This window comes from Rana temporaria, chromosome 2 (genome assembly GCF_905171775.1).
Source record: "Rana temporaria chromosome 2, aRanTem1.1, whole genome shotgun sequence".
Classification (NCBI taxonomy): domain Eukaryota; kingdom Metazoa; phylum Chordata; class Amphibia; order Anura; family Ranidae; genus Rana; species Rana temporaria.
This window is the reverse complement of record NC_053490.1, coordinates 264132955-264150896: the sequence shown is the minus strand read 5'-3', so window position 1 is coordinate 264150896 and position 17942 is coordinate 264132955. Positions and strand designations below refer to the sequence as shown.

General features: G+C 39.7%; 1 protein-coding gene across 1 annotated transcript in view; it reads right to left on the bottom strand.

Annotated features, from left to right (window-relative positions):
- Positions 1–3567: 3567 nt before the first annotated feature.
- RAD51D (RAD51 paralog D) overlaps positions 3568–17942 on the bottom strand; it is a 48820-nt gene continuing 34445 nt past the window's right edge. The window contains exons 7-11 of the mRNA XM_040336900.1: positions 15661–15756; positions 12289–12379; positions 12056–12126; positions 7858–8013; positions 3568–4851 (exon numbers count right to left, since the gene is read on the bottom strand). Of these exons, the coding sequence (XP_040192834.1) occupies positions 4768–4851; positions 7858–8013; positions 12056–12126; positions 12289–12379; positions 15661–15756 (498 nt within the window). The 3' untranslated portion in view covers positions 3568–4767. The remainder of the gene's footprint in view (positions 4852–7857; positions 8014–12055; positions 12127–12288; positions 12380–15660; positions 15757–17942) is intronic.

Below are 17942 nucleotides of genomic sequence, written 5' to 3'. Positions count from 1 at the left end.
ATTATAGAAACCGGTGGGTTTTAATAAAAACTATTAGAGGGAGGGAGGGGGGATTGAAGGGGTTGCTTGATCTCTTGGACACAGGCAGTTCCCGTTGGGGGTGTCGGAGAGGTTATTGTTCTCCAGAAATCCTATCCTTTATTTGTTCCGTGAACCTAGGTCTAGTACACACATGGGGATTTTTTTTTTCTTATATATAATTTATTGTGTGGTAACGATAGCCCTAAGGGATCATATAGCATATTAAATTGTTATTTTATTTAATTATAAATTATTAGTTACACCTAATTTTTCTCCTTTGCTTATATGAACTGTCTTAATCTCACCGTATGGTGAAGGACATGAGAAATGGATAGATGTGATGGACAGTTACTATGACAGGAATGTCTAATATGTGGAGTAATGTACTTGCTTTACTGTTTTCTGTATATTATTGATTTGTATACTGCAGATATAATACAAATGTATGTACTTTTATTGAAAATAAACTTAAAATTGAATGAAAAAAAAAAAAAAAAAAAAAAAAGAAAACCACCAGGTTGTTATCTTGTATAGAATTTTTTGGTCAGTTTTTGAAAATTACAGCAGCTTCCAGATGAAACGTAAAGTTAATTCTTAATAACATTAAATTATAAACTGGCTTGTGTGGAAATTTATGTAAAGAATTATTTCCCTTTAAATATGCCACTGTGATTTGGCTGGTTGGTATACTTGGTATAATTGTGCACATGGCTTAGCAGAGTTTAGAGTTGGCTTCATTGACTTGAGCTGGAGCAGGGCTGACCACATTTTTCTTTGATATGGACTGGAACTGGACTGGAGCTAGATATTATGTTAATATTGTAGCTTGGTGATATTATAAATGCACCACCTCCTACTTATATTATTATTATTATACAGGATTTATATAGCGCCAACAGTTTACGCAGCGCTTTACAACATCAGGGAAGACATTATAGTTACAGTACAATTTAATACAGGAATGATCAGAGGGCCCTGCTCGTTAGAGCTTACAATCTATTATATAGAACAAAGAATACCCAGAGGGCAGAAAGATGCAGTTTTGAGGTACAGAAAAATTAATCAACATCAAATTATCATAAACAATATAAAATATTCAGCCTGTTGCCATTTATCCTGCTGCCAGTGAAGCGTTCAATAACTGCTCAAAAGGGTTATTCCCTTGGATTGGATCAAATTTAATGCTCATCTTCCCAGTTAAACAGGTGTTTTAGTGACACTGAACTAAGGAACAGAGGCAATTCAAAAGTTAAGGAAGCACTTAGATTGCACAAGCATTTTGAAATTTGCCATGACTGTCTCAAGCTCTCACTAGGAAAAAGGATACTGACTGATTCAATCTGTTAAGCACCCTTCTCTAAGACAAATAGCTCAACTGGAGGGTATTTGTTCTTCCCTCCTGCTCTTGGCACAGACTTTCCCGATCGGACCTCCTGGAGGGGTTTAGGGATCATTTGGAAGCATAATCATTAAGGGTGACATTGTATGTAAAGGTACTACAGAAGCTCCAGACGAAGTCACAATTGTGATGAAACATGTAGAGGCAACCATTGGTCTGTATTGTAACCGCAGGGCTGTGCGTGCCTGAATATTTTATAGCAATTTTATATTGTTTATGTAATATAATAAAAAAATATATATAATTTTTGATTATTTGATGTTAATCAATTTTTCTGTACCTCAAGACTCCATCTTTCTGCCCTCTGGGTATTATTTGGACTGGAGCTAAAGAAGAGTTGGAATTAGAATAAAGCCAAGCTTAAGAGCCTAGAATAAACAGCTGCTCTTTTCAGTGATGCTTTACGAGACTATCATGTAAAGTAGACCTGAACTAACTTTGTCGCCTGTCACAGGGACACACACTGTGGTGGAATTCCGCAAGCGCTGTTATCATTTATATATTTCTTTATAATTCAGTGCAGGTAACTGTCAGGTGCACTGCCCCTGTGGGATCAGTTTAAAAGCAGCCCAGTGTAGCTAGTGTACCAGTGTAGAGAACAGATACAGTTTGCCCATTGATGTTTGATTTTAATTTAAAAACTGACCTCAATCTTCACTTCTTCCTCAGGATTTCTGCAGGTATAGTTGGCGGCTGCTGTCCCCCAGGTGGGTATGGCTACCTGCTGCTGCCCCCCAGGGCAGGTATGGCTGGTGACTGCTGTTGTCCCACAGGCGGATATGGTTGGCGGATGCTGCTGTCCACCAGGGCAAGAATGTCTGGCTGCTGCTACTGGCTGTCCCCCATGCAGGTTTAGTTGGGGGCTGCTTCTGTCCCTTAGATGGGTATGGTTGGCAGTTGCTGCTCTCCCCCAGGTTGGTATGGCTGGCGGCTGCTGCTGTCCCCCAGGGCATCTGGGTTCAATATATTCGGTAAGCCTCTGCTGTATTGGTGGCGGGTTCATCACCTGTGTGTATCACGCTCAAGATTGAATCACTGTGGATTTGGGACTTAATCTCTTAGTTTTGACAGCAATCAAGTTTTCACTTTTCACACATGGACTTTTTTTGTTTATTTTCTGTTCACATATCAGTCATTTGATTGTATTTGGTACCAGGTTACCATTTTTTTCATATTCAGCGCTATTTATTGTATGTTTTGTTTGTTATTTTTCCACTGTTCACAGTTTTTTTTGTAGCTGCTTTCAGCGCGGAATTATTTTGTTTTGTATCCCACCTGTGTATGACCCTGGGCCTGGCTTCTACTTCTGTATCCTGTGTGTACTGATTGCCCAAAGTACCACTGGAGTTCCTAAAAGAACATTTAGATTGCTACATACTCTGCAATCCTCTGCAGTCTCCAGGTGATCATCAGCTCTGCTCATCCAGACGCTGCCAGCAACCTGTGCTTCTTTGGCCACTATACCTCCTGTCCCACTTTCAGGGGTATACTGCACTTAGCCGCAAGGGGAGCCCCTCTCTGCACATTGGGCTCGAATCAGGTACATGACAGGTGTTCTTCCTCCAAATGTCGGACAATATAAGGGGTGTTCCTCCAACTGGCTACCATTATAAGGGGATGTGTTCCTCCAACTGGCTGCCATTATAATTGGCTATTTTCCTCCAATTGACCACCATTATACGGGTCATTCTTCCTCCAACTGACCACCATTATAAAGGGGCGTTCTTCCTCCAACTGACCACCATTATAAGGGGCATTTTTCCTCCAACTGGCCGCCAATATAAAGGGTGTTTTTCCTCCAACTGACCATCAATATAAGGGGTATTCCTCCAACAGGCTGCCATTATAAGGGGCATTCTTCCTCCAACTGACAGCCACAATAAGGGGCATTTTTCCCCTAACTGAACACTGGTGTAAGGGTAATTCTTTCTCCCAACCGATCACAGATGTAAGGGGCATTCTTCACATTGACTAGCAATATATGGGGCATGTTTCCTCCAACTGACCACCATTATAGTGGGCTACCTTCCTCCAGTTTACCAACATTATGAGGGGCATTCTTCCTCCAACCGAAAAACAAAATAAAGAACATTCTTCCTCCAACTGAACACCAGTGTAAGGGGCATTCTTCCCATTGACGAGCAATAAAAAGGGAATTTTTTTTTTTGCAAACTGACCACCAGTGTAAGTGGCACTTTCCTCCAATTGACCAAAATATGACCACCAATGGTAAGGAGATTTTTTCTACAGACCCCCAAAAGAAAGAGGTATTCTTTCTTTCTTCGACTGATCATCAATATAAGGGGGAATTCTAAAAAATGCCCCTTTCATTGATGATCAGCAGTCATGCCATTAACATTGGAAGAAAGCGCCAAACCGGCATAGTGTAGCATAATTTATTAAGTAAAATACCATATAAAACAAATGAAACTCACAAGCGGGTGAGGGGGAGAGAGGATGACAGTCCGCAGTGCCGGTTTGGTGCTTTCTTCCATTTATTTCCTATTTTACAGATTGTGGATTTCCAACCCACATATGAAAGCAGCCTTGCCAGCTCTTCAGTGTCAGCCATTTTCTACCAATTTACATTTTGTTTCCTATACCTCCGAGAATAGGTATCTTTCAATACTTCTTTTCTAACCTGGCATATGACATTTTATCGCTATAGGATGGGCTCAGTGTCAGCGCTTTAGTGTTTTTTTAGTCATGCCATTAACATCGACTGTCTTACCTTTCACTGGAATAATTATGTATTCTGCTTGCAAAAAAAAATAAAAAATTAAATACTGTTGCTATTTCTTTTCTTATTAGCTTAATTTCACAGTTATTACTGAAAATTATTTTGATGTATAGGAGAAGGGTGTGTTACAAAATGATCTGCCCCAGGTTTCAAATACGCTAGATAAACCTCTGGTAGATGGTTCTCTGTAAATTGCATGCCAGTTAAATGTTTACCCTAGCCAACTAACTTTTTTACAAGTTGGGCCATATTAGGCAATAACATGCTCTGGCCACACAAAAACGAGCTGAAGCAGGCAGTGTGATGCAAGTTATTCATCCAGCTTGTTATGTCCCAAATGCTCTCCTTTAAATGCACTTGTTTATGAAATTGGCTGACTATCCAATTCCACTCAGAATCTCCAGATAGCCACACAGCAATCATATACAAAAAAAAAAATGAAATGATACAATTTTGGCATAAAGTAACATTTCTTTTTCCCACAAACAAAGCAGCCAATCTCCACTTGCAAGTTTGAAGGCTGGGAATACAAACAATATTCAAAAAGGTATTTCAGTGCTTTCAGTAACACAATTATAAAAAAAAGTAAATTTTTCTGACTGGCATATCATAATCCAGAAGCTGTGCCTGTGCTGCTTCCTTCTAGCGTCCCAAAGCAGCCAATCTCCACTTCCACTTGCAAGTTTGAAGGCTGGGAATACAAACAAACAATCAGAAATATAACGACAACCGACATGATGAACATACAACTGCATAAGTTCTTTAACCATTTACCGCAAACCATCGTAGCTGTTCGTCTGTATTTTGACGTAGAATACCGGGGTTATGGCAGAAACCCAGTATTTTCAGAAACGGCAGGCGGTCCTCTCTACGATAAAAGTGGTATCCGCGGTCGACTTTTATCGGCGGCAGAGGAGGTGCCCCCCGCCGCGCTACAGTCGTTTCTGCCACTTAACAGAGCTGCCAGTAGCGGTGGAGGCGATCCGATCCTTTCCCCTGAGAGGCCAGGAGCAGAGTGAGGGAAAGATGGCCCCTACTTGGCTCCATAACATTGGATGACAGAAGCAATGTCAAATGTCACTTCCACCCAACGGCCTTAGAAGGGGAGAGAAAAGAAAAAAAAATTATTGAAAGGAAAAAAAATGTTTTATTGCATTTAAGTGGAAATGTAAGATTTGAGGTCTTTTTGACCCTAGATCTCACATTAAAGAGGTGCAGTCATGCTTTTATTTCTATTAAGGGATGTTTACACTTGTAATAGGAATAAAAGTGATCCAAATTTAGATAAATTTAATTTTAACCCCCGTCTCACCATGCTCACACGCACAAAGTCGCACCTGCATGTGTAAACGGTGTTGAAACCACACATGTGAGGTATCGCCACGATTGTTAGAGCGAGTGCAATAATTCTAGCAAAAGACCTTCTCTGTAACTTAAAACTGGTAACCTATAGACATTTTTAAATGGCGCCTATGGAGATTTTTAAGGGTCAAAAGTTTGTCGCCATTCCACGAGCGGGCGCAATTTTGAATCACGACATGTTGAGTATCAATTTACTCGGCGTAACATTATCTTTCACAATAGAAAAATAAATTGGGCCAACTTTACTGTTTTCTTTCTTATTTTTTTTATTCAAAAAGTGTATTTTTTCCCAAAAGAAAATTTTGTTTTGCAAGACCGCTGAGCAAATACAGTGTGACAAAGTATTACAACGATCGCCATTTTGTCAAGGGTGTCTGATTCAGTTCGCATGAGTAGCGCTATACAAGTCATTCATTCATTCATATACATACATACACATACATATATACACACACACACACACACACACACACACACACACACACACACACATATATATATATATACATATACACAGGTCATTCTCAAAAAATTAGCATATTGTGATAAAGTTCATTATTTTCTGTAATGTACTGATAAACATTAGACTTTCATATATTTTAGATTCATTACACACAACTGAAGTAGTTCAAGCCTTTTTATTGTTTTAATATTGATGATTTTGGCATACAGCTCATGAAAACCCCAAATTCCTATCTCAAAAAATTAGCATATCATGAAAAGGTTCTCTAAACGAGCTCTTAACCTAATCATCTGAATCAACTAATTAACTCTAAACACCTGCAAAAGATTCCTGAGGCTTTTACAAACTCCCAGCCTGGTTCATTACTCCAAACCGCAATCATGGGTAAGACTGCCGACCTGACTGCTGTCCAGAAGGCCATCATTGACACCCTCAAGCAAGAGGGTAAGACACAGAAAGACATTTCTGAACGAATAGGCTGTTCCCAGAGTGCTGTATCAAGGCACCTCAGTGGGAAGTCTGTGGGAAGAAAAAAGTGTGGCAGAAAACGCTGCACAACGAGAAGAGGTGACCGGACCCTGAGGAAGATTGTGGAGAAGGACCGATTCCAGACCTTGGGGGACCTGCGGAAGCAGTGGACTGAGTCTGGAGTAGAAACATCCAGAGCCACCGTGTACAGGCGTGTGCAGGAAATGGGCTACAGGTGCCGCATTCCCTGGGTCAAGCCACTTTTGAACCAAAAACAGCGGCAGAAGCGCCTGACTGTTGCTCAGTGGTCCAAAGTACTTTTTTCGGATGAAAGCAAATTTTGCATGTCATTCGGTAATCAAGGTGCCAGAGTCTGGAGGAAGACTGGGGAGAGGAAAATGCCAAAATGCCTGAAGTTCAGTGTCAAGTACCCACAGTCAGTGATGGTCTGGGGTGCCATGTCAGCTGCTGGTGTTGGTCCACTGTGTTTTAACAAGGGCAGGGTGAATGCAGCTAGCTATCAGGAGATTTTGGAGCACTTCATGCTTCCATCTGCTGAAAAGCTTTATGGAGACGAAGATTTTTTTTCAGCACGACCTGGCACCTGCTCACAGTACCAAAACCACTGGTAAATGGTTTACTGACCATGGTATTACTGTGCTCAATTGACCTCCCAACTCTCCTGACCTGAACCCCATAGAGAATCTGTGGGATATTGGGAAGAGAAAGTTGAGAGACGCAAGACCCAACACTCTGGATGAGCTTAAGGCCGCTACCGAAGCATCCTGGGCCTCCATAACACCTCAGCAGTGCCACAGGCTGATTGCCTCCATGCCACGCCGCATTGAAGCAGTCATTTCTGCAAAAGGATTCCCGACCAAGTATTGAGTGCATAACTGAACATAATTATTTGAAGGTTGACTTTTTTTTTATTAAAAACACTTTTCTTTTATTGGTCGGATGAAATATGCTAATTTTTTGAGATAGGAATTTTGGGTTTTCATGAGCTGTATGCCAAAATCATCAATATTAAAACAATAAAAGGTTTGAACTACTTCAGTTGTGTGTAATGAATCTAAAATATATGAAAGTCTAATGTTTATCAGTACATTACAGAAAATAATGAACTTTATCACAATATGCTAATTTTTTGAGAATGACCTATTATATATATATATATATATATATATATATATATATATATATATATATATATATATATATATATATATATATATATATATATATATATATATACACACACACATATACACACACACACACAATGCAATGTTTTGGGGTTCCAAGTAATTTTCTAGCAAAAATAGCCAATTTTAACTTGTAAACAACAAGTTTGAAAAAAATAGTCCTGGTCCTTAAGTGGTTAAAAAACAAAAAGCTTACTTGTCGAGGCGACTTTACAAGCGACGCTGTACGAAATCCACTTTGGGCGTTTTCTGGTCTATAAAGCAGAATGCGTGTACTGGGCACAAAACTCCATGAACGACCCAGGGCTGGACGAATCCTACTTGCACTGTCTTTAGTAATGTGGTTAGTTGCCTGGAGAGATGCACCAATCAGTATCATTTAGTACAAGCAATCCATTAAATCAACTGCAGAAAAGTTATTTAAAATATCTTGAGCTATATAAAATAGATCATAAAGTAGCCATCATATTGAAAGATAATGTACTATAGAATTACAGTATTATTACAAATGAACACAATAGAGTAACATAAAGCTGGGTACACACTGTCTGAAAATCTGCAAGAACAGGACAACTTTCGGTCAGTGTGTACAGCAGTCTGTCTGACAGAAGCCTAATGATTGGCACTTGTCGAAAAGACATGCTGGAAAACTAGACCATCGGTGCTCGCAGCCAATGGCTCAACGGGGAGAATTCCACACAAACATAGCTTGTGTTGGTAGTTCGATCTGTCAACCCACTGGGTTGAATGAAAAAGATTAAGCCGTGTTGTGTGTACTGGGCTCATGATATTTAACACGGTACAGGCCACGATGATCAGTGGAGTTCATTTTTAAAACAATATCTGCAGCAAATTCTGTTATCAGAATGTGGAAGTTTTATACTACAGTTAAAGGAGTTGTAAAGGAAAAACAATTTTTGCTCAAATTACTGTTTACAGGGTATAGAGACATAATAGTTAACCGATTCCTTTTAAAAACGATTATAAATAGATAAAAATCAATCATATAATGTACCTGTAGTTTCAGTTTTGTTTTTGCATGTTATACTGCCTCTGTGCTGTATAGAGCCATAGAGAAGTGATGGTTTGGAAAACAAAACTAGAAGCTCCCAGTACTGTGGCCATCAGGAAACAGACAACCAGGAAGTGTCCAGAACAGAGCAGAATTACAGCAACATCAGAGCAAAAACGAACAATGAGGACATGAAACCAGGACTGCAGTAAGGTAAGGGAAGCTATTTAGCTAAAAAAAAAAATTCCTTTAGTGACCCTTTAAGCCGAAACTTGGCATCTTTTACAAGTAAGGCTTGTTTCACACTGGTGCGACATACGCTCCGACTTTGGGAGCACATGTTGCATGACGTGTATAAATCAATGGTTCCCTACTCTGGCCTGACTTCAGCCCAGTCAATATCACTGAAGGCGGATCAAAGTTGGATAAACATCTTAACTGATCGGACTTTGGCATGCGATTTGTGCTCTGAGGATCTTGAAGGGGAGCCCAAAATAAAGAAATTGAAAAAACTGGAGTGTGGTCCCCTACCCCCCCCCCCCAATTCCATACTAGGCCCTTCAGGTCTGGAAAGGAAAGATACCTTTGTTCTAGTTTTAAGTGGAACCCCCACGCCACACAAAATCCATACAAAGACCTTATTCGAGCATGCAGCCTGGTAGGTCAGGAAAGGGGAAAGGGACAAGTGAGCACCCCCCCTCTCCTACACCATGTCAGGCCACATGCCCTCAACATGGGGACAATGGCTCCTTTCCATCAACCCTGGGCGGTGGTTGTGGGTGGGGTCTGCGGACAGGGGGCTTATCAGAATCTGGAAGCTTCCTTTAACAAGGGGGCCCCCAACCGTATGTGAATGAGTATGGGGTTCATTGTACCCCTACTCATTCGCCCAAAAAAGTGTCAAATATAAATAATACCAGTACACAGGTATGTGACAAAGTCCTCTATTAACCTGTTTCAGATTCTATCCGTACTAGACACGCCCAAAAACATGTCATCATTGTACACGGGGCATGCCTAGTACATCCAGTCCTTCTGCCGAGATCCTTCCCTGTCCCAGTACCCGACAATTCAGCGCTGTTTAAACACAGCTGTATTGCCGAGTACACAGAAAAGGTCAGGAACAGAAGCTGTAAAAAAAAAAAAGCAGTCTGGCAATGTTTACAAAACATTGCTCAGCCGCAATCACAGAAAGTTACAATTTAAACATTCTATCAACTGTAACTTTCTGTGTTTTGCATCTACAGATCCAAGGGATGAACTTCAATCTGCAGATGAACAGAGTTAAAGCAACCTTGACAAGTAAAAGTAAAAAAAAAAATTTTCTAATTAAATGTTCCTCTGTTGAACCCCTTATTAACCCCTTAGTTTACTCTAATCAGCACTAATTAACTCTAGCTTTTCCTTCTCTATTCAATTGTAATTTTCCTGGTGATTTTTTTTTCTATTTTATGAATAGTTAGACTTTTTTTTCTGTTTTTCTTTCCTTTGTTCATTTATCTTTTTACACCTTTTACATATATTTACACGTTTCACACTGAAAAAAGCACAAAAAAAGCACACACAAAAAAAAAAAAACACACTTTACTTAATTTGTATATAACTTTGCAATGTTTTGCACCAAAATTATAAGTTTAGTGTTGTTTTACACAGGACAAATTACAGAATAAAACACATGCTTCTTATGTGCAGTAACGCTACTTATGTTTAAACCAACACTGCTCAAAAAAAAAAAAAAAGGATTGCAGGACAATATTTACCAAAATAATGCTTTTTTTTTTTAAAGGAAAAACATGAAGGAATGTATTCGGTTGTTATCTTACGGAATTACAAAATTATCGCCGAATAAACAGCCTCATAGCAGAAATGTGAAAATTTCTCTGGTCCATAAAGGGTGTGAGAGCGAAAGTGGGTAAAGTAGCTCCAACGTGTCTTCTCCCTTCTTCCGATTCTTCTCGCTGCATTGATGTCTTCTTTCTCTGGTTCTTCTCTCTTTGTTGCGTCTTTCCTCTGGTTCTTCCGCCTGTTCTTTTCCTGATGCTAGCTCCCGCTGTTGTGTTAGCGACAGCGTGTGTCTTTACTTATATAGCCATGGGCTGTGACATCACAGGGGGGGCCTCCGGATGACATCTCAGGATGGCCACACCCCATGGCTATACAAGTAATGGCACACGCCGGAGCCAACACAACATCGGAAGCTAGCGTTAGGAGAAGAACTGGAGGAAGAAGACAGCGGAGAGAGAAGAACCGGAGGAACAACCACAGGAAGAAGACATCAGCGCAGCGAGAAGAACCAGGAGGAAGAAGACATTACCGGAGAGAAAAGAATCGGAGGGAGAAGACACATTGGAGCTCATTTAATAAAAAGGACTTTGTCAAAAACCTGTGTACTGGTTTAATTTATTTCTTTACACTTTTTTGGGGTGAATGAGTAGCGGTACAATGTACCCCATGTTTAAAGGGTGCAAACCTTGCACCAAATGTTATTTAATACTATAGATCTTAGTAAGCGTATAGCTGCTCCCCAATTAGCAATGTCAGAAACACTGTGCAATTAGAAAAATAAGTGATAGGGGGGTGCTGAAAACCAAAATTGTGTACCAGTTAGTAAATGACCATATTACATGGAATAAAGTGACATGTGCAAAAAAAACTGCTGCGTGAGGTATCCAGTACCTACCAAAAACAATACTCAGCAGTGAAATATTGTATGAATAATATAAAGTGCAACAAATCGTATGGAAAGTGACCACAAACTTATTTAAACAATTTTAGCAAAAGACATGATAAAAGTCCATATTAGCAAAAATGGTGACTCAAATCTTGATAGCAGAAATGTAAAGAAATCCTTCATCATGAACTTAAAATACCCTCAAAAGTGCTCCGATGTGAAAACTGCTCACCAGATGAATATGACCTCTTTTTGCACAGGTCACAATGTACCCCATACTCATTTACATGGGGTGGAGGGCCCGGATCTGGAGGCCCCCTTCCGGATGCTGATAAAGGCCAGGGTTGTCGGGGAAAAAGGCCCTTGTCCCCATCGACATGCCCCAAAGCACCCCCCATGTTGAGGACATGTAGCCTGGTAAGGTCCAGGAGAGGAGGGTGCTCACTCGTCCCTCCCCCTTTCCTGACCTGCCAGGATGTATGCTCGGTTAAGGGTCTGGTATGATTTTTTTTTCTTTTTAACGATTCATACAAGATTTAAAGGGTCTTGTATTGTCAGATCAAAGTGGGATCACGTTCAATTAAGTCAGGCATAAAGTCGTAGGGCAAAGTCAGAATGGAAGTTGTCCTACACTTCCAAGTTGGAGCAGTGTGAACTCAGCCTAAGTCTACCATCTTAGCGCAAAGTTGAAAAACATTCTGGGAAACTCACTAAAACAGCGAGGCTGTAATCACGAGCAAGGGTTTGTAGTTCCCGTGCCAGGTGCATCATGGCAGCCATTCCTGAAAAAGATAAGTGATCAGTGTCAAAAATTTACAGATGACAACATATAGAAGAATAATCCACAGGAAAATTCCAGTTGTAGAATGAAATTTGAATCAAATATAAATAGATATTTTTAGAATAAAAGTTCTTTTTTTTTACATATTTTGTTAATTTCCCACCTTCTGTCTGCTTTCCTCCTAACAGTGGGTAGATAACAGCACATACTGAATCAATGATTATAAGTTTCAGAGCTTCTCCTGATCTTACCACCTAAAAAGAGAGAAATATAATTTTAGTTTCGAATGTGAAAAGGTAGACGTAAAATGTAACGGGCCTGGTCTTCTAGGTAAACCCCAATTAAGGAAACAGGGCATACATGGGTTTCAAGTTAACCCTGATTAAAGCATAAGTTTACCTTTGGAACATGTTGCATGTTCCACTCGCATTTAGGGTGGAACATTTAACATGCTCCAGCTTCTGCCTCCTCTTCCCGCTGACCCCCCCTGCCTGTGACCAGGGCTGCTGTTAGAAATCATGGGGCCCCGTACAGCTTACTTTTATTTATTTTTTTACATTCTTTTAACAGCCCTGTTGGGGGACCTTTGGCGACATATCAGGGGACTAAACAGCAAGAGCAACGGACTGAGGACAGAGAACAGAGATTCCCCAGTTCCTTTCTCTGCAGCCTCAGCTGCATTGAACAGTGAATGAATGGGAAATCGCTCTGAGGCTCATGTTCATTCACAGACTGAAGCATACTAAAACACAATTTAGCATGCTTCAGCATGAATGGAGACAGTGAGTCTGTTCATTTAGGAAAGAAAGGGGATGATATACAAGACATATTTATTGCACACCAAACCCCCCCCCCCTTCTATAGCCTGAAAAATCCCCATTTGACCTCAGCAGCTGCTGGCAGGAGGAGAGAGGAGGGAAGCTGGCAATGTTGAAGGGGAGGGGGGCACACAGGAAGGCCCAGACAGCAGGGGGGTGGGGGCACAGATAAATATCCCCCTGTAGTGCAGCTGGAGGAAGAAAAAGGAGGATAAGCCACAGAGCTGCAGGGGAAGCCACATGAGTTGGCAATAAGGCAGTACAATCGTCCCTCCTCGACAGATGCCTGGTTCCCCCTTTTGAACTAATGGGGCCTGGGCCCGGTACAGGGGGGCTGGTTGTACTGCCTTATCAGCAGTACTGCCTGTGACAGCGGGATCTTCTCCCTGCACCCGCTATCACAATAAAAAATAAAAAAATAAAAATTGCCCTGCAGGGCTCCTCCTACAGCGCTGCGTCATGCATTCACACAGTTCTGCGAATGAATGAACTACATCTGCGGCTAGCGGAATGAACTGTGATGATAGCTGATGAGCAGATCACAAGTTAATGATCACTAATATACAGTAATGTACCCGAGTAATAAAACTTAATTTTTGGTAATATTTTTCATGGATGTAGTAGGAATGTTGTAGAAATTCTCAAGGTGCTCATCAGATATTTTTGCTCTAGTTTCGCCCTTTCGTGTGCTTCATCCTTGAAAACAGTTGCTCACAAATATAGGTGCTGCCCAAAACTGATGACAGGAATAAGGTGGGATTGTAAAGAGTGGGATATTTTTCTTTGGAAAAATACAACTTTTATAAACGTCCAGTAAAGAGACTCTGTCAAACGTCTCTTCTTCCGCATGTAAAATGTAAATGCTGTTTTACAAAAAACAAAAAATAAATAAAAATCAAACAACCTATCCACATGCCATAAAAAAAAAAAAAAAGGAAGGAAGAAGTGTTTGTAATATATATATCACATACATACATACATACATACATACATACATACATACATACATACACATACAATTTGGGTTGCTTTTTTTTAAACATTAGTTGCACTAATGTCAAAATCATTTGTGCAAGTTGAATGAAAATTCTTTTATATTTTTTCTAATAAATGAATACAGTACCTGTATCATCAGCACCATCTAGTGGCCAAAATGCAGTACAGTTTTTTAAAATACCTCAGTGAGAAAGTATAATGTAGTTTAGCCTTAGCCACTAGATTGATACAGAAATATGCCTTTAAAAAAAATATATAAACAGACCCCTTTGTGCATCCAGTGAGACTTTCAAAATAGGGCAAATTTGTGGCAGTGGCTGCAGTATTGGGAACGTGTTACACTGTGAAAATGAGTGGAACATAGAATATGTTCCCAAAGGTGAATTTATCCTCTAAAAGGGGTCACAAAAACATCTGGTGAGTATATCACCTGGTGGGGAAGTCTAAATATAGAGGAGGTATAATATCAATCAGCACTTGGGAGCACAAGAATTCTACGTTTGAATTTATTTTGCTGGTGAAGATTGCACTGAAATTGGAGAAATTTTCACTATACAGACATGGACACTATATATTGTGTTTGCACACTATATATATGTATATGTATATATATATATATATATATATATATATATATATATATATATATAGGGGTATTAATCATATATTTTCTGTTATATATAAAGGTACAATATTTACAACACAGAAATGTATGTAGCATGACACCTATTTAAATAACTTTTTCTACACTTATTAGGGACTGTTAAAGGGGTTAGACTCACTTTAGCGCAAACCAGCTTCAGTTCAAAAATATAAGGAGGTATGTTCCTATAAGGCACAGGGATTATATATTGTTGAATTTAAACGCTTTATGTTTGGAATTTCCTATCCAGGGGACCAGATACTATTAGCACCTTATCCTTAGATCGCTGCTGCTGTGTAGTCTCAACTCAACAATTTTGCAGATGTCATCACATCAGTGTGTAAATGAACAGTAAACGGTACACCATGTTAATGCCGTAGAAACGTAATGCCTGTTTTCCTATATTGCCATCCAGCTCTGTCCACTCCTGCACTGATATCATATAAACCATATAGACCCATCATATAAACCATATAGACCCATCCAATTTAACACCTACAAATACACCTACATGCACATTTTATTATTATTTTTTTACTAGAAGCCTGTAAAGCATTGTAGGGCTCTCGCAGACTGTCTTGCGTAAGCTGTCTGATAGTAGTACCTTATATGAGCAGGAAGTTACATACTGACAGGAAGCATCAATGAACTACCTAGAGTGCTCAACAGTGCCCTGATAGTTCATTGAGAACTACAAGCCAACAGCTGCAAAGGTGGAGCCCTGCACAGATGCATTTTTTTATTTTATTGTGACAGCAAGTGCAGGAAGAGGATCCCCATGCTCCCTGTTACTATGGGGTATTGGGGGGGGGGGGGGGCTGCTGGATCTGTAACTTGTAACACCCTGATTATGGGTGTAACATGGTACAAAAGGCAAACCCTTTAGGCAGGAGTGATCAGGAATAATAACAAAAAGTAATAAAATCACAATAAGTTATATTTGAGCTTTATACCTACATCTGTAGTTTGATCACAATAAATCATCAATAGTATAAGAGGGCCAGCAGGAGATAATGTGAGATTTGTAGTATCCCAAAGATGGGCTTTTAAATAAAATGCTTATTTTGGCTTTCATTACCTGTCGGGATAAACTGTGCCGCAAATCCTGTAGTACATCTAATAATTTATACACATCAAACACATGGAACACATCAATCCTCTGAAGAGATGCAATCTAGAAGCGACCAAAACAGATGACTATAAATTATATGAAAATTGTATTAGTAAATAGACTTTAAAGAAAAAGGTGTAGAGAAGTCCACGTAAAAACTTAAAAATGCAGGCAATGCAGAAATCAGGACAGGAGTCACTTTGCAGTGATATTTTGCAGTAGTATAAATAGCAAGGAATCAATTTGGCATTAAGTCTGACATCAATGTTTTCATTTGAATTCTAGTGACATCTAGTCGAGTAGTCAGTACAAGATATCTTAGTTCTAGGATCACAATTTTTTTTTTCATTACATTATTTTTCATTTATACATGGACTATAAAGCATATGTTCCTATATTGTGGCGATTTCCAAAATATTATATATATGTAAGCATTGTTGTTATGCTTATTGGTACTCCATATGTTCAGCATGTCTTTTGTTTTCAAAGAGGAAGTGCAATGGGCCATTGGCAGAAATTTGAGTGGGCTGTGGAATTTTTACTGGGCCACTTTTTGCGATTCGGCACTGCGTCACTTTAACTGACAATTGCGCGGTCATGCGACGTGGCTCCCAAACAAATTTGGCATCCTTTTTTTCCCACAAATTTCTTTTGGTGGTATTTGATCACCTCTGTGGTTTTTATTTTTTTGCGCTATAAACAAAAATAGAGCGAAAATTAATAAAAATAATAATAAATATCCCCCAAAAATATATAAAAAAAGTTTTTTTTCCTCAGTTTAGGCCGATATGTATTCTTCTACATTTTTTACGCAAAAAAAAATAAAAAATAAAAAAAACGCAAAAAGCATTTTATTGATTGGTTTGTGCAAAAGTTATAGCGTCTACAAAATAGGGGATAGTTTTATAGCATTTTAATTTTTTTACTAGTAATGGCGGCGATCAGCGATTTTTATCGGTACTGCGACCTTTTGGCGGACACGTCGGACACTTTTGACAAATTTTTGGAACCCTTGGCATTTTTATAGCGATCAGTGCAATAAAAATGCATTTGTTACTGTAAAAATGTCACTGGCAGGGAAGGGGTTAACACTAGGGGTCGAGGAAGGGGTTAATTATGTTCCCTAGGTGTGTTCTAACTGAAGGGGGGGGTGGGACTGACAGATCGCTGTTCATACATTGTATGAACAGACGAACAGTAATTTCTCCCCCTGACAGAACCGGGAGCTGTGTGTTTACACACACACACACACACACACACACACAGCTCCCGGTTCACGCTCTGTAACGAGCGATCGCGGGTGCCCGGCGGTGATCACGCGCGCACGGCACCAGGGGCGAGCAGGCGGCGCACGCCCCTAGTGGTTAAAATGCAAAATCACGTGATTTTGCACAGCCGAGCTGACCTGCCGCCGTAAAACTGCGGCGGCTGGTCGGCAAGCGGTTAATGGTAGAAAGCAGACTGTGAGCAAAATAGATTAAGGGGAGAAAAAAAAAGTAGAGGTGATGAGGCCTCATGCACACTGGATGTTTTGTTATCTCCCCTAGACACTTCCTACTGGCAGGAAAATTTTGGCAGGAAAAAAATGCTTGACGTAAATGTATGTAACGCGTTTAGGCTTGGACATTATATAATTTCATTGGCCAGAATAATAATTTGGATGTGTCAACATGCTTCAAGTGTTTTTTTTCTGCTCATGGATTTACTGGCAGTGGAGGTTTTTTCTGCCTATAAACTTCTCTAAATGCCTATGTGTGCATGAACACATAGGCTAACATACAGGGGCATTTAGAGGCAGGAAGAAACATGTCATATATCCCCCAAACAGTCATGATAAAAACATCCAGTGTACATGAAGCCCAACAAACAGAAGGGAACAGTAAAGAAAGCAAGAATAGAACTCGGAGGAGAAATACCATATTAAATGCTACAGGTAATTGTGGCCCTAAATTTCAAAAAAAGTGTATATGGATAATCAAAAGCTACAGGAGATAAAAAAAAAAAAGAAAAAAAAAAAAAAACATTTCTGTATCAATGTGTATCAATGTCTGTTATTAGCAGCACTTCACACGCTGCTACTATGATCAATATTCTGTTGCTGTATATGTAGAAAATGCGTAAGATGTGTGTCGAGTAAACCATAGCATAGCATGGGGTTTTCTGAAAAAGGAACACTGGTATTGCAATTAAAAGGTTGACACCAATAAATAAGTAACTGTTCCCCTGTGAAAACCCCATGTGCATTTATC